The sequence below is a fragment of the Sardina pilchardus genome, chromosome 7, assembly GCF_963854185.1.
Source record: "Sardina pilchardus chromosome 7, fSarPil1.1, whole genome shotgun sequence".
Lineage (NCBI taxonomy): Eukaryota > Metazoa > Chordata > Actinopteri > Clupeiformes > Clupeidae > Sardina > Sardina pilchardus.
In genome coordinates, this window is record NC_085000.1 from 26,162,192 (window position 1) to 26,186,688 (window position 24,497).

The 24,497-nt window shown below is 43.2% G+C and overlaps 2 protein-coding genes across 2 annotated transcripts; one reads left to right on the forward strand and one right to left on the reverse strand.

Annotated features, from left to right (window-relative positions):
• The first annotated feature begins 940 nt into the window (after positions 1–940).
• On the forward strand, positions 941–5,172 carry LOC134087801 (mitochondrial glutamate carrier 1-like). Its single transcript, XM_062541556.1, has 9 exons — positions 941–1,072; positions 1,485–1,610; positions 2,146–2,201; positions 2,399–2,489; positions 2,609–2,727; positions 2,876–3,065; positions 3,235–3,389; positions 3,483–3,558; positions 3,688–5,172. The coding sequence occupies exons 1-9, from the start codon at positions 1,053–1,055 to the stop codon at positions 3,845–3,847; spliced, it is 993 nt and encodes a 330-aa protein (XP_062397540.1). The 5' UTR covers positions 941–1,052; the 3' UTR covers positions 3,848–5,172.
• A 2,027-nt stretch (positions 5,173–7,199) lies between these two features.
• LOC134087802 (CD9 antigen-like) lies at positions 7,200–24,054 on the reverse strand. The gene is made up of 8 exons (XM_062541557.1): positions 23,857–24,054; positions 15,140–15,242; positions 11,105–11,202; positions 10,923–10,997; positions 10,732–10,812; positions 9,971–10,027; positions 9,782–9,865; positions 7,200–9,559 (listed from the first exon to the last, which is right to left on the reverse strand). The coding sequence occupies exons 1-8, from the start codon at positions 23,923–23,925 to the stop codon at positions 9,494–9,496; spliced, it is 633 nt and encodes a 210-aa protein (XP_062397541.1). The 5' UTR covers positions 23,926–24,054; the 3' UTR covers positions 7,200–9,493.
• Between the last annotated feature and the right edge of the window lie 443 nt (positions 24,055–24,497).

The following is a 24,497-nucleotide window of genomic DNA, read 5'->3' on the forward strand; positions in this document are numbered from 1 at the left end:
GAAGATACCTTCAAGTAAAGTTCAACCAATTATTGTTTTAAGTGGCATTATAGAGCACTGAAATAATTAGTCAATAGGTCGGTCACCAGTGTTAGGGAACAAAAATGGAGCCCATGACTAACACTTGTCATCTTTGCATGCAAGATTAGATAACCAGTAAAACAGTTTTTTTTCTTTCTAGGCACTCTGTGGCTTGTCATAACTAATCCACACACATTTACAGTGTCGGCTTCTCTGAAAAGAATGAGACAATATCCGATAATTAAACTTTTGTGCTCTGAATGCATTCCTTTTGTCTATGAGGCTCAGAGACACAAGCTGCTCTTCCAGTGCAGGGATCTCAAGCATCAGACATTGGCCGGATTTCCCAGATTCGTTAAGAAGCTCTTAAGTGCTTAGAACTTAGGAGCACTCAAAGAACGTTCTAAAAATGTTCCTAAGAAGATCTTAGCGCTTAAGAGCTTCTTTAACGAATCTGGGAAATGCAGCCATTGTCTGTGACACATACCACTTCAATGCACACACTAACTTCTTTGCTTCCTCCCAATGTTATAATTTGAGAATTAAGACAAGATGAACTGACGACGGAATGTGTTCATTTTGTACAGTTCACCATTTACGCATGTACATAACCTACCATATGCATACTGTATGTATATGTGTATGTGTGTATTCTTGTCTATTTCTATGTGTGTGTGTGTGTGTGTGTATGTATATGTGTGTGTGTGTGTGTGTGTGTGTGTGTGTGTGTGTGTGTGTGTGTGTGTGTGTGTGTGTGTGTGTGTGTGTGAATGATCTGTAAGCGGATCCCCTGGCGTCTCAGGCCTGCTGGTGCATAAGTATGTGAGTATGTCAGTTCGGCCAGAGGGGAAGAGGGCGGAGACAAGGTGCATGCGGGCAGTGCGTGCACGGGACACCCTCAATCTTATAAAAACCCGCCGAAAAGCTCGGCTCAGTGACGCCCTGGGCCTCCCACTGTTCCCCTCAGAGCTACCTCAGGTTCACTGACCAAAAGCAGCAGCTTAGCTAGTTTACATGAACAGAGCCTTACAATGTCTCAACAGCAAATCAGGTACGTCTGTGAACATTCTTAATTATTATGGGCTAGTTTGTTGAGATATGTGTGGGTTTTGCTCATACATGCAAGCAAAACTGATGTAATACTTCAAGAGCTTTCACTGGTGTTTCTGGTGCTGTGTGCTGTTTATTTGCTAAAACTATTATGGTACATCTAAATATTGCAGTAGGAGTATATGTAACCTCATGTTACAGGACTGGTTTTTCTTGTTTGTTTTCAATGAAAGGCACATTTCAAATGTGCATCCTTTGTTTGTAACATGGGTAATCTCTAATTGTATTAATTCCTTTAAATAAGATGCACATGCATATTAAATAAGATATGCTATGCTATGTTAGTGCAGTTCTCCCTGCCTATGTCTGTGAGACTGCAACAGCAATTGGTCTTGGACTTTGTTTTTTGATAGCCTACCCGCTAAACTCATCAATGGTGGTGTTGCTGGCACGGTCGGGGTGACCTGTGTGTTTCCTATTGACCTGGCCAAGACCCGGCTCCAGAACCAGAGGAGTGGACAGCAGGTCTACAGGAACATGTGAGAACAGGCTCTTTCTTCACAATATTCTCCTATAGGGAGCAGTGTGGCTGATGCAATAGATTGTGACTGGGTTGAGAAGCCATGTGACCCGTCAGAACTTCAGTTCTCTTCTCTTCTCTTTTCTTCTCCTCTCATCTCTTCTCTCCTCTTCTTTTCTTTTCTCTTTTCTTTACTTCTCTTCTATTCTTGTATCTTCTCTTCTCTCTTATCATCTTGCAATAGTATTGACTGATGCAATAGGAAGTTCTCCCCTGCACTGTATCTTGAATGTTAAAAAATAATAAATGTCTTCCCTTCTCTGATATATTCTGGTATTTTTCTGTTGTGTGTTATGGAAAATATGAAACAGTTTGAAATGTGTCCTTTATTGCTTTTGCAATGGGAAATATCTGTTTACTTTGAAATACTTCACAGTAACATATGATCCGGCACACGTTTTTTGCTCGTGACATTTTTACTGCCATAGCGGTGTCCTTTTTTAGAGTTTGCATGATGTCTGTTTACATGCTCTGAACATGCTCTGAATCATCAGGATGGATTGCCTCATCAAGACGGTCAGATCAGAGGGATACTTTGGAATGTACAGAGGTGGGTCTCCACCAGTCTCTCTAAAACCATACATTTCCATATGGAGTGAAACACTTTTTATTATCATTAAACTTATGGTGCTGAAGGAAATGCTTTTCAAAATGCTTACAACAACCACACTGCAATGTTTTTGTAAATTGACCCTTTGGAGACACTGGAGACACAAAAACGTAAAATGAATTCTTCTTGGTTTTCAGGTGCGGCAGTCAATCTTACCTTGGTTACACCAGAGAAAGCAATCAAACTGGCAGCTAACGACTTCTTCCGCCACAAACTTAGCCAGGATGGGTAAGGCCTCCACCTTTCTCTTGAGGTGCTGTAGGGTTAAGGAGAGCATGAGTTCTCACAGATGAAAAGTAACATTATATTACGTTATGTTACATTACATCAAACTTTTCTTTCCGCAGGTCCAAGCTTACTGTGTTGAAGGAAATGTTGGCTGGGTGTGGTGCAGGAATGTGTCAAGTCATCGTAACTACTCCAATGGAGATGCTGAAGATCCAACTTCAGGATGCAGGCAGACTTGGTGAGCAAAAAATAAATAAATGAATAAATAAAAATGTGCTTTGATGTGAACTCAGAAGCCTGAGCCATCCTAACAAATTATGTATAAACAAGGGCTTTAGAAAGACATAAATGATATGCAAATAAGAGCCTTCATGTCCATGTTTCAGCTGCGCAGCAGAGGAACTTGGCGGTACTCCCTGCCATGAAGCTTGGGGCTGGTAACGCTATGCTCAGCTGCTCCTACAGTGGGGGTCCAGCGCCGATGCTCAGGGTCTCCGCCACACAGCTCACCCAGGAGCTGCTGCGCACGCGGGGGATACCGGGGCTCTACACAGGCCTGGGAGCCACACTCATGAGGTGGGTCTCATACTGAAAAGACTCTGTCTCTGTTCAGGCTAAACTTACAAAGATACCGTAACATCTTTGGTCTGATCTTTGCTTTGACATAAAAGACAGCCACTTGATAAGTTGCTGGGCAAAAAAGAAGAGTTGACTAATGGAGTGTTTCTGCCATTTTACTCTGCAGAGACATACCCTTCTCTGTGGTTTACTTCCCCCTCTTCGCTCATCTGAATCGTCTCGGACAACCATCGGAGATGGAAAAGGCTCCGTTTTATTGGTCCTTTATATCTGGCTGTGCGGCAGGTTGTACAGCCGCTGTGGCTGTAAACCCCTGTGATGGTGAGGAATTCAATCAATATCTTAAAGACAAGAACATAAAAAACATTACCCAGTGAAGAATAATTGATGTATGGATACTCTCCTCTTTCACAGTCATCAAGACCAGACTGCAATCTTTGAAGAAGAGTACATCTGAGGAGACCTATAGTGGAGTAGTGGATTGTGTAAGGTAAGAAACGATTTCAGCTGCAGACCAATATGTGAATTTTTTTTAGACATGTGGACATTTTAGAGTGCCATTCAGTTTTCCTTGTGACACCATACCATGGCTGTTTCAAATGAGTCTTCTGTTTTCCAGTAAGATCATGCAGAAGGAGGGACCTGGCGCCTTTCTGAAAGGCGCTAGCTGCAGAGCGCTAATCATCGCTCCACTCTTCGGCATTGTGCAAGTCGTGTACTTCATCGGCGTTGGGGAGTTCGTCCTGGGCCAAAGTTCTTTTAACCTCTACTCTTCCTAGACTACCTCATGAAACATTACAGTTTTCAATGGGATAACAACTGACTAAGGCAGCTATAAGGCAAGTGTATCGAGTAGCATTTCAAAAACAACCAGCCTATTCTTAGAGCTCTGTTATGAACATAACAAGGCTGGGAGAGATGTGGGTATTTCAATTCAATGGCTCCCACAACTCTCCATTCACTCATTAGTTCTCTGTAGGCTACTGGACCCAGACCAGAGGTCGAGTTCATTTGGACTCTTCTGGGTTGACAGTAACAGTAACCAAGTGATGTACAGTATTTGGCAGCTCGGAGATGCTAGTGCATTAAGTCAGTGAACACTTGATACAGTAAATGTATGAACTTGTTTAATCTTTGTAAAAAATGTTGTAAATAATAACAATGGCTTCAATGGGCTGTGGCCTCAGTGCCTGTCCAGTATCTGTTGCTAGACGTGGTAACAGTACCAAAATGTTCCCTCAGTGAGGGATGGAAGATTCCTGTATATCACCAACATAGGCCATTTTATATGTAGTCCTATCACAGATTAGATGAAGTGACCCTTCTGCCACATATCAACATATCAACAATAGCCTCCCATCAATTACTTTTTCAACCAGATTGAGCATTTTAACAATATGAAATAATTGAATGTTGATAGCCTATTGTATTTATTATGAAACTGTTTTTTCACCATTGTGGCAAATGCAGCAGAGTCTGTGTGCCATTTGTTTGAAATACTGCCGTGAGGTTTCAGCTGGTCCCTGTCCATCTTAGCGGAAGTAGCCAACAGGCAAGTTCAAGTTATATCATTCCAGGGACCGAGATACTCAGATGAAGCTGTGATCCTCTTTAACGTGCTAGAATCAAACCAAGGGAGTGAAGTGAGGTTGAGCAAGGTTGGTATTCTAAGGGCAAGACCAAGTTTTTCTGGTTTCCCTGAAAGATTTTAAGCATTTCAATGGCTACGTGGTGTATTTTTGTAATGATGTTGTATATTTAAGAATTGCATTTTTTTTATTTTGTATTTATAAATTAGTTATAAGAGTTCAATCTTATGAATGGGAATGGGAAGTTGTGTAAATTCTGGAAGGTATGATTATAAATAGAATGTTGAAGTGTACACTGCACACAACTGTACTTGTATGCTTATGTAAAGATGGAATGCAGCCTTGGTTGCATAACTGTACCCAATGTCTCATTAAGTAAATGGTCTCCCCCTTCCCCATTAGGATTTGGATGAATTTAACAACATGAACAACATGATCATAACATGAATTTGCGAATTTCATGTGGAGAAAATAAAAAGTTCTCTCTGTTTCTTTCTTTGTTATAGCCTGGAAATGAGTGAACACACATCAGATTTATTTTGTTGTTTGTTTGTGTGTTTTGTTGTCAGTGCAATACACACTCCACACCCAGTCGATGTTTATGAGGACAAATAATTGCGATACATTTTTTACATACAGTACCTGTGAGAAATGATCTTAACACTAAGCTGAGCCTTATAGAATGGATATTTGTATGGCTCTGACCATATGTGTATGGCATTGACCCTAAAGTGTGAGTTTTTGAACACTTTTTTTTTTTTTAATTCAATTAACCCAGATATTCTTTAGGACGTTAATTTTCCAATGTTGCTGCACCTTTAAATTCACTTTTCAATCTGTCACCGTGGATACTGTAAATACCAAAGGCTTTCCTGGTGCCCAAATGACAGTTTATTGTGAGATGATCACATGATCGCATGTCAGGTAGGCTATACACAACAGAACCCCCATCCCTGACATCATTTGTGATTGAGAAAATTGATTGAGAAATAAAGAATGAGAATAAATGAGCTAGAGGAAGAAACTGTAGTTTTAGTACAGGTTTACTTGTATAATATACAATATATTATATTGCTGGATGTTTACGAAGGTATGTGTTGCCCTTTCAATGCTTAAATGTATGTTAGGTGGATGGTGGGTGCATGGCTGAGAAAAGCGCCCACCATGCACAGGGCCTGAAAGGTTACACCCCGGCAGCTCCCACTAATGCTCTTTCCTGCCTCACCAGCTTTTTCAGCTTGCTCCTGCACTCCCACACAGGGAAAGATGAGCCTCACACCGCATGCTTGAGCTGAGGGGGTGATCCCCAAGTATGCTGTCATCTCTATCCTCCTGACACACACCCCAAACCCTGAAAATGGATGTATTTCTCCAAAATTACTTAACTTTAGCCAAATAGTCTGTCTGATTTATGAATGTGTTTAAAAAAATCATATCAACAGAAATCAGTGTTCTACTGTACATGACCTTAGCCCTAGGATCGTGACTAAAAAGAATCTCCTGATACATTAGACCATGGTGTTAAAATTAGACTAGTGGGTGTATCAGTGATGCGGTTGGATGGCATCCCTTACGTGAAAGTGGACCCTTCTAGCAGGAGGTTTGAGAGGTTTCAGTGCCTACACGGTCTGTCATTCAAGAAAGGAGACCCTCACAGGTACTGATGCCAGTTGCTATTTTAACATAGGCTACATACTGTATGCCAGTAGTGTCACACATATACTCACAGAAATGTTTAGACACGGTTTTAACAGTCACACACATACTGAATTAGTTAAAGTGCTCTCAATTTTAAAGCAGTTATAATAGCAACCATGAAAAGTGCATCCATGAAAGTAGCCTGTCATAGCACTTTTTTACACATCCAAGTAATGAAACCCATACACTGTCACACAGAATTCAGTGATTGCATTTGTCACAATTTCAGTGTATCAAATTCCATCTTACAACAGCATGACGTAGGCCTACACAGGAAGCTTCCATAAGAAGCAAGTCATTATGTTTCTTTATTGGATTTTAGCTGTAGGCCTACTGTATTGTATTGTAGAAGCAGGCTTCACTCAGTCTCCTGTGTTTCTTTTCAGAGTGCTACAGTAGGCCAAACTTATAGTTAACTCAGAACAGAAAAAAAACAGCACTTTGCATAAACGTGTGTGCAATAAAACACATGCAAAGTGCGGCCTTTTTTCTGTTCTGGATTTTAGCTGTGTCACTATGATTTTTTGTCGTTGGAATGACGTTGAACGGTGATGGTGATAATATATGGGGCAAATGTGGCTGGGCAACCACATAACTGGTTCCCTGTGTTCTGATTGGATGATCGTGATCATTTGCCTACTGATGTAGTCCTCTAGAAAAAAACAACTAAATGTTGACCGATATCAACAGGAATGTGCCAGAACAACAATACTCTGGAACACTGCCAAGCAACATTTCTGAAACAGTTGTCTTGTGTATCAGCAGCTTAATAGTATATATCAGTAAATATTTTTGGAATGTTAGCTTTTTATGTATTTTACTGTAAGAATGCAACTACACAACATTCAAAACTTCCAAAATCTTTATTGGTTCTTGTACACTGATCTTCCTGAGAAGCGTAATTGCCATTTGAACTCATCAAATAAATTAACACATAAAAAGATGTAACAAAAAATACCTACAACAGCTTTAATTTTACAGTACAAAAATCTCTTCATTTATGTTCTTGCAAACACAGTGTAAAGAAATCAACAAACTCAAGGGAAATTGTCTGGTCCACTTGCCTGAACACAAGTTTAACGATACACTATTTTCCCTTATTCACAAAATCTCCAGTCAACTAGCTTTCTAGTTTATAATACGAAAGCACTGCAGCAAAAACTCCTAGGAAATCAGTTCATGTCTACTGTGTACAAAGCCATTGTGTACACAAATTGTCATGATAAGTACTTCATGTTCAGTCTTATTTTCACTACCTTTTGACTGGAGATGATTGCTACTTCAGTACAACTTATCCTACAGACTCTAAGCAGTCCTATCAGAGACACGTATGAGCAAACACATCATTAGCCATTATCTAATGCAAAACAGCACCTGGGTGGACGCAATATAATGTCACACTCACTGGCTTCATCTCACTCGCTGTGCGCCCTGTTGGCTTTGTTACTTCATGTTCCCACAACCCCAGATGGCCTTTCTCACTAACCAATATGAAATGTGAATGAGCAAAGTTAGTAAGTAATTCAATAACAAGAAAAACAACTTTGCTTATTAAAAATGAAAGGCACATTTTAAAAATGGACGTAGTATCCTTGAGCATTATTATCAAACACTACTTTACACTGGCCTTAAGCTGCAACTATCACACAGCGCATTACTGATCTGCTAGCTATACACACAAGCAACAAATATAGCAACAGTCACATACAAAAAATCAAATGTACAAACAGTTCTATATAAATGTCTTTCCTTTTTTTGTTAAGATGGTTTGCGGATGGACTGGTGACAGGGACTGTTGCTAAGTCAATGTATAGGCACAGACCAAGGTTCCCTTTTGCCCAGAGCACCACAAACCTGAAGCTAACTCAGCTACATATCATATGTAGACCCAGACCAGACGCACAACATCTGGGCAAATTGTGACTCTCACATGAAGAGAGATACATTAGCACAGTGTTTTCACCATATGTAACCAGGGCAACTTTACACCCATTCATTGTAGATAAGAAATAAGACATGGCTGCAGTCTCAGGCTCTAATATGTAACTCAGCTCATACTATATTTACCATACAGATAGAGAGCCGGGTGAAATGATCTGCCCTTATGCAACCGTAAAGATTATACTGTATGTTGCTTGCCGGAAGCGATTACATGACTTTGGATTTGATGATCATTGCATGGGGAGAGTTCACAGTGACCTTGAATAGGGGTCACTTACCACACAGCCACTACAGGACCAGTCTGGGGGGCAAAGGGGGGTAAAGTTTGGGGTTCGGGGTCCAACTGTACACAGCGCTTATAGTGCCTTAAAGACGGACAATTTTACATGACATGCTTTTGAGATCTAACCAAGTTATGTACACAGACAGTTAAGTGTAGTCATACAGCATGCATGTGACTCTTTACACGTGTGTCAGTATGTGCAGTCGTTTATGTCTCTCAGCTCAGAAGAACCACTGCCCTCTCAACCAATCATATCTCTCCATGAGACTCCATAGATACTACATGGTTTCACATTACATAATATTTTTAAACTGACATCTGAGGCCAAATAGAGGGCTCCAGATATAGCTGAGAATGAATTTCTGACTCTTGAATGGCGTAGCGCAGTAAATAGGATGGGATTAAAACGTGAGCACAGTCCTTCTTGGACTCCTGTTGTAAGTGTAGATATGTGGCCGTTTTCAGAGACTGAGATGAGTCAGTGGTGTGTTTTCATGTAAAAACAAAATGTCCATAAATAAGATACGTTCATTTTACAGCAATATAACAAAAAAAAAAAAAACGGAAAAAAACAGCAATATATAAAAACAAATCACAAAACCAAACAACCAAGAGAAGAATCCAATCCAAATGTGTGTATAAAAAGGTGCTGGTGGCTTTGAGCCATCTAAAGCAAGCACTAGTCTCATTCTTAAGGTTTTAGAAACAGGACGGCACGTGATCCTCTGACGGCCAGTGGGTATCTATCGTTCATGCTGGTGGGTCTCGTGTCAAGGCTCTTGTGGTGATCCGACAAGAGTTCAGGACAGAGTCAGAGGTTCTGGGGTGGGGTGGGGTAGGGTAGGGTAGGGTGGGGTAGGGTGGGGTAGGGTGGGGTGGGGTGGGGTGGGGTGCTGGGTGGTGGTGCACATGGCTTAGATCACCTCTCTGCTGTTCCGTATGGCACAGCACAGAACCATGCTGAAGATCATGCCGATAATCTGTAGGGGTCAAAGGATAACACTGTTAATGGACATGAGGGGCAGCGACAAATTCAAGCTTGACCTATGACCTATGACCTGTGCCAAAGGGAGTTTCTAGAATGTTGTAAAAGTGATTGACAAGATCCTTCTACAAACACGTTTTAGGATTGCTTGCAGAAGCAGTTTAACATGTCTTTTTTTGGATGCTTTCCACAGAGATTACTATTGAGACTTTCTTACCATAACACCAGCGATTCCTATTCCAACGTATCCCACAATGAAGAGTTTACTGTTAAAAAACTCATTGATGGCCACATCACAGGTCTGAGGTAGAAAACAAAGAAAGGCACTGGTGTAAGATCTGAAAATATTTACAATGCATGATATTGGTTAGAGAAGGCATGTCTGCCAAACAGGGCATGCTCTTACCTTAGTGTCCTCAGTGCTGCCTGAACAAGGGGAACTCTGGGTACCACAGCAGCCCAGCTATGGGACGAGGAGACAGATGATTGAGAAAAATTAGGCTCGCGGCAAGTCAGCCTAAGTTATCACTTAACATATTCTAATGTGTCCTATTAACTGAACACATTTTCATGTAGTTGATATTTCATTAAAATATTTTATTCTGAATATGTGGTAAATGTTGGGAAAAAGGTTTTTGCTGAACTCTGTTGAATTTGATAGCACTATTTTTGACATTGTACAAACCACTCTGTAATGTAATCAACTGTTTTCCAAATTCACCGACACTGTTTACCACTAGGTGGCATCAGCCTACTTAGTGCTTTTTCTCATAGCCGTGGTGGGGCTTTCAGATAGGAAGCGGTGTGTGCTGTTGTATCTGCATTTACTCTCCCTGGAGTTCCACTCTTGAGATTCCATAATGAGACTCACTACTCACTAACTGAGTGTTTCCTCAAGATATTCTGGGCTCTCTCAAAGAATATATTACTGTATGGTGCACCCAATGATAATATTGTGGGTCTTTATAGTCATTGAGGGCCCCCTACTGGCAGAGGGCCCTTAGACTATCCCTGATCCCATATTCTCCTTATCCTTTTTGGCTGCTTTTACTGTTACTCTCACTTGCTGGTCACAGAAAATGAGGGACTCTTGGGTGAGTCACAGCAGGAGGTCTTCATAAAACAACAGAGAGCATGAAACAAATCTTTCTAAAAAGAAGAACTCACAACTTTGCTGTAGTCGCTCACTGTGCCGTTGTTGTTGTCCTTGAGGGACTCTGAGTAGTAATTCTGAATGTCCTCAATGATCTGAAAAGAAAGGAAGTGCTGCTTAAATATTGCTAACAATTATTGATAATCATCACGATCCCTATAGCTGGTGTAAGTATGACTATTCACTGAAAAGGCACCACATTTACCTTGTCTTTGCTCAAGAATCCAAATACACCTGCAGCCACCTCAGCTCCAAAGATGATCAGGAGACTAGCAAAAAACTGAAGACAAAACAAACAAAATTATACCATAATGCCACTACTTTTCAGTTAACACGTAGCCTATTATAATATTAATGTTTATCTCTCATCCTATTGATTTGACTTACCAGACCCAGGAGGCACTGAGATTCCCTGACGGCTCCACAGCACCCAAAGAAGCCCACAAGCATCACTAGGCCTCCAGCAGCAATCAGGATGTACACACCTGGAAGAAAAACAATAGAGCCAACATGAGCCAACCTCGGAGACTTCGCTCTGCAGTATGTAGAATCTCCAGCAGGTGGCGGTGTGTTCTCATGGGTTCCTCTCTGTGGGATTGGGACAAAAGACGAAAATGGGATAGGACATGGAAACATCTGCCAGGGAGCGGCGAGGTCACACCGGTGTAAGAGATGATGTCAAAAAGCCTGGTCCCCAATTTCCTCATTATCCTCTTCATTACCTCTGGGGGAGCTGGGTGGGGTGCGGAGGGGGGAGGGGTCATAGGCTGCCAGAACATAGCAACATGCACATGGCAACCACGAATGATTCAACCAACCCCATTGGCTACTGCAGTGAAGTGAGCAGGCTTATTGGTGATGGTGTGTGTGTGTGTGTGTGTGTGTGTGTGTGTGTGTGTGTGTGTGTGTGTGCGTGTGCGTGTGGGTGTGCGTGTGTGTGTGTGTGTGTGTGTGATTGTGTGCATGTGTGTTTATGTGAGTGCATATGTTGAGAGGGGTGTTGGCCGGGTTGGGGGCTGGGAGCTGCAGCATCTCTTGTTACTCAGGTGTAATGAAGCCACCAGGGGGGTGTGCTGGTGCTGTTGTTCTGCCCGCCCCAGATGAGGGAGCAGAGGCTGGAAACAGAGCCAGGCCCCGTGGGGGCGTCTCAGCGTCAGGCTGGGGGGGTTTGGAGAGGAGGGGTGGTGTGTGTGTGTGTGTGTGTGTGTGTGTGTGGGAGGGGGGGGGGGGGGGGGTGTAGGGAGTGGCCCCCAGAGATCTGCTTGTTTTCTTCCATTATCTGACTACATCGACTGGTTTTATGATCTCTCCATACCCCATGCTGTCGAAGGAACTTGAGCGTTCAAATTTGGATTTAATCAGTCTCTTAGCCGTGCAATCAGAGCCATGTTGCACCATGACTTCAGCTTTTAGCACAGCATGGCAGGTGATTTCAATTACTTAACAAAGACCAACTGGGCATTATATTAAAGAGAAAAACATATATACAGTACGTATATATTGCATAGGACACACATGTCTAATATGGTGAACTCTAAGGACGTCAATTTCAACTTTAATTTCCTTGAGAGCTAAAGCGCAGAAATCTGGCCTCTCTGTTGCTTGTGGATTCACAGAAATTCAATTGGACTTTTTTGAAAGGGTTTGGTTTGGAGGAGAACAATTCAAATCTTTCATAGGAAAAGACGGGTATTTTCTCTTGTTACCTGCTGAAAACCAGAAAGATGTCCCTAAGGGCAACAAGGGCTCTTAAACTTTCTCTGACCCTTTAAAAAAAAAAAGCCTGTGCGTCATAGACATTACAGTGGGCTCCAATGTCCGAAATGACAGGATGTTCATTTCATCTGGCTCAAATTACAGCTATTTATGTGAATTACCACCTAATACACAAATAATTATTAGAGACATATTTTTAATAAAGAGACATTACAATATAAGATTGTGGTTTAGTTTTAAGCCTAAAGAATTACAGTTTGTCCCTACGGTCTTCATTTTTGTGCACTGAAGAGACTATTCTGGCAAGCAGTCTGCAGACTGATTACATAAAGAAACACTGATATTTTCCTTGGATGACAAAACCTCTCGAGAAACCAAAACAAGCGAGGGGTTTGCGAGGCCATCTTGTGTCATCCCTGCTCCGGTAACCCTGCCAGCCACAGACAGACAATATTTACATGGTCGCCGTGGAGACAGTGGAGAGGGTACTCTGCTGTTGATCTCTTGACTCTGTTGTTTTGTCTGAGCGTGCTGCCGTAATATGTAGGTGAAGTGACTCTCAGATGCCTACTGCTCACCAGTCCCGGATAAACTCACACACAGACACACAGACACACAGACACAGACACAGACACAGACACAGACACAGACACAGACACAGACACACACACACACACACACACACACACACACACACACACACAAAACTGACTAACTGTAAAGCACAACCTTAAAAGTAAAAATGGCATCTAAATGGTGTTCTCTTGGGAGACCATGTTCCTAAAGAGGTGAAAGAGGCAAACCTGATTCTAGCAAACTAAGCATTGGCAACACATCTGGATGACAGTGGATGCATACAACAGCAGTCCAACGGGGCCATCTAAAGGGTTAATGGCATATCTACGACAAGCAGGGCCACACTCAGGCAGACGCATCAACACCTCACCCACCGAAGCGGATGGGGTGACGCAACATCCCTGGCATCCAGTGCCATGTTGCAAACTTCAAGTGCTGACAGGCGCGGAGGAAGTGTGAGATATGCGAAGGGTGCATGGGCACAAGCCTCTGCTCTGTGTCCAGCTGAGATGAGCATGGACACAGAGTACACTCAAGTTCATAACCAGGCTTTTTTACGCTTCCTCATCCAGTACAGATGAGTACAGATGCAGCGAAGCGTGCAGAGCAGACTCCTCACTTCCTCATCTGGTAGGTAGCTAGCAACGTCCACCACCCCCTCACCCCACATGATTCATCTTCAGTTACAGTTGAGACGGAAACTGGTTTGGTAAATTCCTCACATGAGCAACAGCCTCAGGTCAATGAACCAACCAACAGCCTCAAAGTCACAGGGCGAGATAAACTCCTACCTCAAAAACACTCATTACGTTCTCTCTCAACAATCACTACGAATCAACACTGTAGATCTAACTTTTGACGATGGATGGTGTCAAGGGCTATACCACCACCATCACCCTAATTATATTGGAGTGGACTTTTGCTCAACCTCTCCGGCTGCAGTCTCTCTACTCTGGGCTGCAGCGCTAACAGCGCAGCTGCCGAGGGACGAACGCAGCACGTCTCCTCAGCATGCCTGAGAGATCAAAGTGTGTTCACAGCTTGCTTTCTTTAGCCTCCAGCTCTTTCCACCCTCGAGTCTAGGATGAAATCAACTCTCAGCCCTGTGTGTCACCGAGCTAAAAGACATCCGGAGAGGTTAAATAAAGACTCTTTTACATCTGAGTTTTGACACTAGATAAAGAGGAGAGGTGGAGACTAAAAAGGGAGAATAGTCTTTCTAGTCACTCACTACCTGCATGCTTTTCCCAGGGCTGCGGCACTCACAGTTCATTTTTTTTTGTGATCATAACACCGTCTGTGCGCTGCGTCTGCTGCTCCCTGGAGGACCATCTGCCTCTTGGGTTCAGGCTGGGTTAGGTTGTGCTGGGTTAGGTTGGGCTGGGTTAGGTTGGGCTGGGCTGGGCTGCGGAGTCTGGGGGAAGGCAAGGAGCCACACAGGTTGCCCTTTCAAACCTGCCTAAATCTCAGTGCCACAGGCAAAGAGCCTGCGGTTTAACCCCCCTCCACCCCCCCCACCCCCTGTATTTATATCCACGGACCCCCCAGTTTCCTGTTTTGCTAAACGCCACGCGGACACCGGAGGCAAGCCGGGGCCACGTCCGTGGTGCGCCGCTTCACCATGGCAACCAGAGAGGACGGAACTGAGCCCACACAGAGCCCACACCACGGAGCTGCTGCTGGGCGGAAGGTTTCCACTCCACCATCCAGGCCCTCAGAAGAGAAAAATGTCGCTCTGAGGATTGCTTGTTGCTTGATTACCCCCCCCCCCTCTCTCTCCCCCCCCTTCAATCTCCTCCTCTTCTGTTGTGCAGAGAAACAGCTATTTTCATGCAGCTTAATGGGAGACATGTGGACTATGGGGTCATGGAAATTTAGGTGTGACTGCACCAAAGTTATTTTTTTAACAGGGAACACATTTAATGCAGTTATACAGAGTTGGAACAATATATTTAATACATTTAACCCTTGACATTTTTCTGGATGCATCGAAAACTAAAAAAAAAAAACTACAAACCAATGCATTTACAAACATTACACATTACACGAATGACTGCAATCAATGACAATGAAACCACAACAAGAAAGTGTGTGAGAAGCCCAAGGCAGTTGAACTGCTCCACTACTCACCGATGAAGAAGGTGTCTGGGGCTCCATCAGCCTTGAGCAGGGAGATCACCTCTGGGTCCAGCCTCAGCCACAGCCCCACGGCCAGGACCAGAGAGCCCATCAACTGCAGGGGGAACACAAACACACAGCTGCTGTTAGAAAACAGGGTGGATTAGAACTTCAGTACATACTTCACCTTTTGCGATGATCGTTTTGCTATCTTGATATGTTAGTTCAGTTTAGATAATATGTCAGAAAGAAAGAAATGCTAGCTTATTGAAACAGTCTAGAGAAATATATGTATAAAACATATGTAAAGGAAAGAATATAGGTAAAAAGCTGAAGATATTTTAAATAACTAGTCATTTTTCAGGCAAATTTCTTATGAAATTCAGTATGGGTTTGACCCTGCAATCTATTTCAAGGATCTGATTTTTCCATTGACTGAACCGTTTAGGTCTGGAGTCTTGCCACTCTGTCAGTGGCAGGAATGAATAGCCTTTACTTTGGCTGCCACAGAGTTCTATGCAAAGCTACATGAAAAGGTTTTAGGAAAGAATTTAAAACATTTAAATAGGCCTTCTCTGCTCAGCTTGAGAGCCATATATTTTGAGAAGTCTTTGTGTGTTTCCAAGCCATTTTTCAAATGGAATTGAAGTGTTGATGGTCAGGATTGTATTTTAAAAATGGGGGTCGGATCTTTTCATGCTCTTTAAAGAGATTTAAGGCCTGCTGAATATGCTTAGCATTTAGCATTTTGTGATGATAAGTCATTTCCAGACACAGACACATTTCTGCTTACACAGACTTTAGGTCTTTTTTGCTGAGATTGTTTAAACTGTACAAATTTAGCATGCAGCCATGGAAAAAGTACACGTATCATCTGTTGAGTAATCATCTGTCTCACCAAGGTGACCAATAAGTTCACATCACTCACAATCAGGCCCAACAAGAGTTGACTTGTCCACAACATAGCATGCTACCACTAAGTATGTGGATCTACATTTATGAGTTACTGCCGCTTCAGTTTGAACTGATTTACACTCAAACGTGAAAGGAAACCTGTGACATAAATTCTCATACTGATAATATTATTGCTGATTACTGTCTTGGAAATCTGTAGTGGAGAGGTAAACTCTGAGTCTGAGACGTTTTGGCGCTTCAGATGGAAAAACTACAGTAGCTACTGCCCTCAGGAAGCAGCCATTTTCATAGACTCTTTCATCCCTATGTTCAATTACAATTTTGAATGGAAGCAGACATCATGGGAGTGGATTTGATATAAACAAATAAATAAAAAAAGAGATTTATTTTGACTTCTTGTTGCAGTTCTAGCGCCTCTGTTTGGTGTTGATCTGTAGGTTTTTACCCATCTCATGTACTGCATGCGTATGTTTTCTATGTGTTGTGATTATTGTGTAGTTGTCTTACCCAGTCATTCATTTGCTATTCATGTGGGATGTTTTCTGTAAGGAAGCACACTCCACATGTCTGACATCGTAGGATATAATAAGGTACATTTTAAATCTTGAATAATGGAGGTGAATAAGTAAATCATATGTCAACCATCAGGCTTCTAGGAGTTCTGCACTAAAACTCTTAATAGTGGATGTTAGAAAAGAGACATTGTCACATTTCAAACACGTGGCACATGGTAGGGTACTGCAGCAGTATTGTAGGTCAAACAGGGTCAGAGTGTAGGCTTGACCCAGCAAACACAGCTTCAGGACTAACAACAAACTGACACAACCCTCCCCTTCATGTGTTCTTGTAGCACAAAACATTGTTGCTGACAACACCAAGGTCATTTTCTTTTGAATTCCCAAGAAAAGAAAATGCATATTAATGCACACTTGAAGGCATCTTAATGTAAAATATGGTAATGAAAACATGAAGGGCATTAAACAAATGAATGGATCTGATTCTGATAGCCAAATGTGTTTTGATGCCGTCCTAGAGTGGAGTGCACTTCACTGCCCTACATCTGGCATCACTGTCCTACTGCACCGTACTAACACTGGAGGTTCCCTCTCTCCATCTGCCTGCAGACCACATCATCCAGCACCTTAACCTCGACTCTCTCCACCCTCACCCCACCCACTGCGACCCTGCCCTGCCCTTCCCATCCCATCCACCCCCTCTCCCCAGCGGAGTCCCTCCTTCCTTCCCACCACAGCAAAACAATGACCCAGTCTGTACCTCAGAGCGTAGACAAAAGAGCCACTGTCTGACAATGAGACAATGAGTGGGAATATATGACTGACATAGCTGGCTGTGTGTGTGTGTGTGTGTGTGTGTGTGTGTGTGTGTGTGTGTGTGTGTGTGTGTGTGCGTGTGTGTGTGTGTGTGTGTGTGTGTGTGTGTGTGTGTGTGTGTGTGTGTGCATGCATGTCTCTATGTATAAGTGAGAGAGAGTTCATGTCTGTATGTCTGTGTGCATGCATACTATACTATATATGTTTGACTATTGTATAGACCATGATGGACATGCATTCATGGTGAACAACTCATTATTGCTGCCAAAACAAAAACACATAGTACAGACACACAGACACATGCAGGACACCAAATGTTATTCTGACATTTCATACAGCTTGTCTTCCAACAAGCCAAGCTCTAAACTCTAAAAATGAAACAATAAACATTGCTTGTTAAGTCGAAAATACAACACACTTCACGCTCCCCCATTAAATAATGATGGGAGTTTCAGAACATTGAGGCAGTGGCATGCTTCTCTAGACAAAGAAGACCTTGGTGTGGTTTTCAGAATTCTTTCCTTACATGTATGGAAATACTTGTGCCCTTTTAAATTTATTGACAGGGTTTCATTGCACTATTAAACAGACTGTATTACTGAGGGAATTTCCACGTAAATTTCATGGCACTAATTTGGAGACACAGAGGAGGGGGTAGGCATTAGTTTTATATGTGTGGGCACTCCAAACAACATTATGAGTAACCTCAGTTAAAAATAATGACGTCACACTCTCACACCAACATCTGACTCTTTTTCCCAAATGGCTAGAAGAAAGCCAGACCTAACAAAAGCTGGTTTGGGTCTCAAACAGTGTAAACCATACAGTTTATTTAGACACCTGAGAGATGTAGAAAAGTCCGGCTGAACGCTAAGTGAACGCTAAATGAACCGGTGCAGTTGGCTATGGGCTATCTGCAAACTGTCTGCTGACTGAGAGACTGAAGGAAACTATCCATCAGCGCAGGGTGCCTGTATTGGGAGAGCAGGATAAATAGCGTCTGGCAGCTGAAGAGGAGGTCTAGGAGAGAGAGCATCAACAGCTGTCAGTGCCACCTGTCGTGTCAACTCAGGTAGTCACACAACGCAAGCTGAGTTAAATGGTAGGAACGAACCACATAAGAAAGCAACCTTCTTGAATTCACGTCATATATAATAACAAAAATCTCTCTGATTTTTTTAGTCAGGTTCAACTTATTCCTGTTATGATAGATGTTGACAGAGAAGAAGAAAATGGGCTTGTGACTTCAAACAGAAAAGAGAAACATCTCCAGGGGAGACACGAGATAAATGGATTTGAGTCAGTATGTCAGGGGCAATGAAAAATGCAACGCATAATGAACGGGTTTCGTTCCGTGACTAATACTTGGATCAGTGCAGCCCACAGCTCCTCATTGTTCCAAAGCATTTTTCTTTTGTGCTCATCCACATTGTTCCACATTCCCTGGTATTCTAGAGCATGGGGGATTAGGCCCTTTGATTGCCTTTGTTTTTATTGTATGTGCGAGTGGAAAGATATAGAGGTAGAGAGGGGGAGAGACAGAGAGAGAGAGAGACAGAGAGAGGAGGAGGAGAGAGAGATGGAGGGAAGGTGGGAGGGAAAGAGGGAGGGAGAGGGAGAGTGAGTGGGACAGTTCAAAGGGCGGGAAAATAGATGGCGGTGGTGTGTGTGTGTGTGTGTGTGTGTGCGCGCATGTCATTGTTAGTGAGTTTGGAGAGCTGGGGGGGGCCTTGGGGGGGTACTCTGGAGGGCACAAAGACGCTCAGCCTCCGACTGTGCCCTGCCTAGTGCTCCATGGGAAATACATGGGGCTCCCGATAGCCCAAGCACAGCACACACAGTCACTCCTCCCTCCCTCCCACCATCTCTATCTCATCAGATCCATAAGAATCCCCTTCACGCAGAACAATACAAAGACCTGCTGTTCAGGCCTCCTGTTTACCCTGACTGCAGTCAATTCAGTGATTCGGTACAGATGTTTCCTTAAATGAGATAAAAAGCACTCAAACGGCAGGCATGAAAAAAAACGAATCCCTAAGATCCCGATGATTTATAAATAATTAATTGCACACACTATAGTCTAGACAGGCTAAAAAATGTGAAAACAGTTTTAACAGAGTTCTGTTTTCTCCATTGAAGCGTCTGAAACGTGAGCGAAACACCTACCCAGAGCCAGACAGACGTCCAGCTCCTGGTCCACTAATGCTACACGTCAGATACTTAATATTGGAGATTTTGTGGGCAGGCAGAGGCTGAGCTGGACTCAGCGTGAGCCTGGGTATTTTCTGGCTCAGTGGCCGTCTCCTTGGCAGCAGAGCCTGGTTCCAGCGCCACCACCTCCTCCTCCTCCTCCTCCTCCTGCTCCTCCTGCTCCAGAAGTCTTGACACAGGCCAGGGACTTCCAGCGAAGGGTCCTGGAGTTAATGGCTTCCTGTCTATTGTTCCTTCCACTGGTCCACTGACAGCGCCTGACAATATCATTAAAGATTTATGGGGCGCTCAGTTCAGTTCGCCTCGCTAATGGAGCGGCGTGAACAAAATATGTGCATGGCAAGCAGGTGAATGCGCGCTGTTGTCTGCCGCACACATCCAGCGAGGCCTGTGGAGGTGACGGAGTGGTGACAGGTGCACCCGAGGTGCTGGAACACAACAGACAAAAGGCCTTCGCGTCACCGTCGCCGTGTGCTTTCCCTAAAGAATTAAGGTCGTACCGTATTCACTGTACAGCAGATTGACTGTCTGACTGGTTTTCCAACCACACATGAGCACCAAGGCATAGACGCTGCCATGGGCTTTCCAAGTCTCCTAAGTTACAGAGTTGTATTTAAATCCACACATACACACTCTAGTGCTTTGGGGACGCCAGTGATAGGGTTAATGAACTGTCATTGCTTTAGTTGCTGACTGTACAGAAATATTGCATGTTTTTAATACAGACAAGGACCTGTTTCTTGCTATGTAAATATCACTCCAGGTTGTTTATGTTGGGAACTGACTGAAATCGAGAGGGCACACAAATTCATCATGATATGCAAACAATAGTGCTTCTATCAACAGCTGCACTCCTCCCTCTTGCAGAGCATACTTTCAGGGTGTGATATTGAAACCCTACAGGGATGATTATTACTGTAAACCAAACATCATAGCAAAAGCACACACACACACACACACACACACACACACACACAGTCACACACACACACACACACACACACACACACACACACACACACACACACACACACACACACACACACACACACACACACACACACATACACACACACACACACACACACACACACACACACACACACACACACACTCAAACAATTTCTTGTAAATACTCTGGTCATACAATCATGAGCAATCATTTACTGCAGACTGTTTTCAGGCATACATAGGATGGAGGTCATGGAAACATCAAACTGTAATCAAATCTATACAACCATCCATCAGCCATTCAGAGAATACGGAATCAATCTGCCCTTCAGGGTCAAGCCCACGTAAGAATCTGCTGCTATACTGTCTCTAATTGAGAGCAACAGCACCCCCAGGACCTCCCCTCCCCCACTCCTCTCTCAGCCTCTGTCCATTAGAATGCCCACCAAAGGCACAGACAGTAACAAGCCCGAAGCAATTCAGATGAGAGATTACTTAAGGAGGGTGGCGCTGTTAGCGTAGCAACAACAAGATTTTCTCTACGACCAAGTAAGTAGCGTGGGAGACAGGGGCAATTCTACTCTGCTAGGGAAAAAAAAACATGTGCCATTGAAATACTACACAGGAATCTATTAGAAACGCTTGTGCAGTTTTGTGGGGCAGCTTTAGAGAATGACCCTGGCAGTCGGGCGCAGTGGACTTGATCACAACGAGTCTCTCTAACAGCTCTCTTTCTTTCCCGCTATCCCATCTATTTAGGTCAGGATCATGCCAACTGTTTCTCTCGCTAGCTTACTGCCACACACACACACACACACACACGCACACACATGCACACATACTTACACACACAGACACACACATGCAGGCACGCACACACATGCGCACATACACACACACACACACACACACACACACACACACACACACACACACACACACACACACACACACACACACAGGGCACCCATTTCAATCTTTTGCAAAGCCTTTTTTATCCCTGCTTTTATTTGTTACGAAGCCTGCTGCATTTCACACTCTCTTACAGTTCCAGTGGAACACACACACAAACCTGCATGTGCGCGCACACATACACACACACACACACACACTACCACTCTCTTGCTATGCTATCCACATGCCAATGATGACGAAGTGTGTCAGTTGTTGCTTTCACACACTCCCTGTTCAGGCACAGGCTGCAGACTAAAAATGTGCTTGCAATCTTATCACTGGGTCTCACTATAGCACCGTCAACTCTGGAATGCTGGGAGTTTGGCTGTCACAACTGTAGTCTATATACAGCCAATGCAAAAATAAAGCTTTCCTTTTGTCTTGACTTTACAATGGCTTTCCCCCGCAGTTGATTCAGAACACAGGTGTTATAATGGAAAGTACAAATAAACAAGACAAAACAACACAGAAACTTCCTTTTTATAGCACACTCTGTAGGCAACACCCTGCACTAAAGAGGAAGAGGATATGCTGATTTTCCATAATTATAAGGCTACATGGTATGTACATGGTAAATATGGAACACATACTGTAGAGTGGAACAAAAATATATACTGCCTGGGTTTACACCTCTCCATATCTCCACACATTGAAACGGCAACCCAGACACCAGCCTAGTGTGTAACAGTCAATCAGGTGGTGGAGCCAGCAAAGAAGAGACGTGAAGATGCAGGCATGGCAAAGGTCAGTGGGGTATTAGGGTAAAGAGACGTGTGTGTGTGTGTGTGTGTGTGTGTGTGTGTGTGTGTGTGTGTGTGTGTGTGTGTGTGTGTGTGAGAGAGAGAGAGAGAGAGAGAGAGAGAGACACAGAAAATCACCATTTGTGTTAGAAGTGCTATTTACTGCTCTTGCACTTCACTGATCTTTCATGTTACATATCCGCCACCATCACCACCACATCAGAGGTGAACCGCATGCAGTCCTACAGCACTGGATAAGGTCTCTCCACCCTTTGAATCATCATGTTTTTGTTTACAAACGGTTTACTGCGACATAATTTCTCAATGGTACTGAATGGTACTTTCCTTCCTCAATTGCAAAATGAGCTAGAAAAGTACATCCTGATAAGGTAACATGGAATTGCACTTGTTTTTGTACCCATGCTCTGGCTGACTCATAAAAAATAACCCATAGAAGTGGTCACTGTGGGGAAATCCTAGGATAAAATGCTAATGACTGAGAAGCAGCTCTGACACTCTTAAATCCTTAAAAGCATCCCTGTATTATATATTTGGGCACATCTACCCATCCCACACTCTCTGGCAACGGGGCGAGTTGCTAGCCAGCCCAGTGCTCCCATAGGATTTAACTGCAATACGCCTCTCATGTGCGCCTGGCAGTGCTGGATGTCACAGTAAGTCACAGGGGACAGACAAGAGGGTTATGGGCGGTCAATTGCCTCTGTGGCGCAGGTGCAACAGGGAACACACAGGAAGGAAGAACATGCTTGGCCGATAAAAGCAACCGAAAATACAAGTTGCCTTTCACTGTATGGTATCCTCGCACTTAAGTGCCATAGCAATCCCATGGAAAACATGCTGAATGATTTTTCAGACACAGTGATTATGTTTGGAGGCATCTTACAGTAATTATAGGCCTACTTAGGGCAATACAAATGTTTGGTGCCATCAATGTTTTCATGGAATATGAAATATAAGCCTAAAATAATATAACACATTGTGTAAATCAACATGCTGTACTAATAAATAATTGCATAGATAGACTCCCAATTCTGTTCAAAATAATTGGAGCATTTCTTATGTCTAATGGCCTTGTCTACACTTGCCACATTTCTCAATCCGGTCTTTGAGGGTAAAACACCCATAAAGCGCCGAGCCAAGTGCTTAGTTGGTTTTCCATGCTGGTCGTATAGCCTAGGCTGCTTTTCCTTTTCAAAACACGCTTCAAGTAGGAAAAAGGGGCGGATTTTCCTCAATGGAAAATCTGATTTGAGCTTGACGAGCCCGGACTCAACCTTCCTCCCCCTACTGCCATCCTTTCCAGAATCAGCACAATTCACACACTGAAATTAAAATAGACTGAGGAATACCACCGACTCTTTCACGGCATAAACGCGAACATACGGACATTGCCATAAGGCGATTCCTGCAAGCAATTCCTTCACTTGAGCTTCATCGCCAACGCAAAACACTCGGTCCATCCATCGACATGCACTTGCTCAGAGGTACATCATACAACAGGGTTTGGTTAAAGAAAACTAGTCTGCATATGCACTGCTTTATCTAATCCAGCCAACACACAAGTTCTTATTCTAAATTGAATTTCAATCAAGACTTAAACACTTACCCAAAATATGAAGTTGAATATAAATAGAAGGTATTTTACGCATTTCATTCCTCCTTCAACTTTCCCCATGTTTGCTGCAGCACTTGTCTTAAATACGGGAAGCCGGACTGTTTCTTGCAACTGTATTGATAGTTAGGCTAAATGGCTATCTAATGTGCTGAATGGAAATACGAGACACGAGGACTGTCAATTTCAGCGCTAAACAACACCGGATGATTTTCAGCTCTTCTGGACCGCCCATTTAAATGATGGTCGGGGTGAATTAAGGGGGGTTTGCGAAATACAATGCGGCGATTTGCTGTTGGCGCACAGCGAGCTTCCATTGGGTGAAATATTTGTTTCATTATTTTTTCATGATAACATTTGCATTCTATGCAGCCTATTTCCTAGGGGATGCCATCTTTGTGGATGTTTAACAGAGAATGAGGTTAGATTCTTCATGCGTTTCACCAGCAGCGAAGTCAGCGAAGTCACACTGTACAGTAGTAGGCTACAGTTCAGTTGAATTGCAGAACTATCAACTGAACTGCACATACACAGTATACAACACGCCACCTGCTACATTGTAATTATACAGTAATACGATTAATGCACATGAATATAGGTATTATAATTACACTTAGGCCTAATTAAAACTAGGC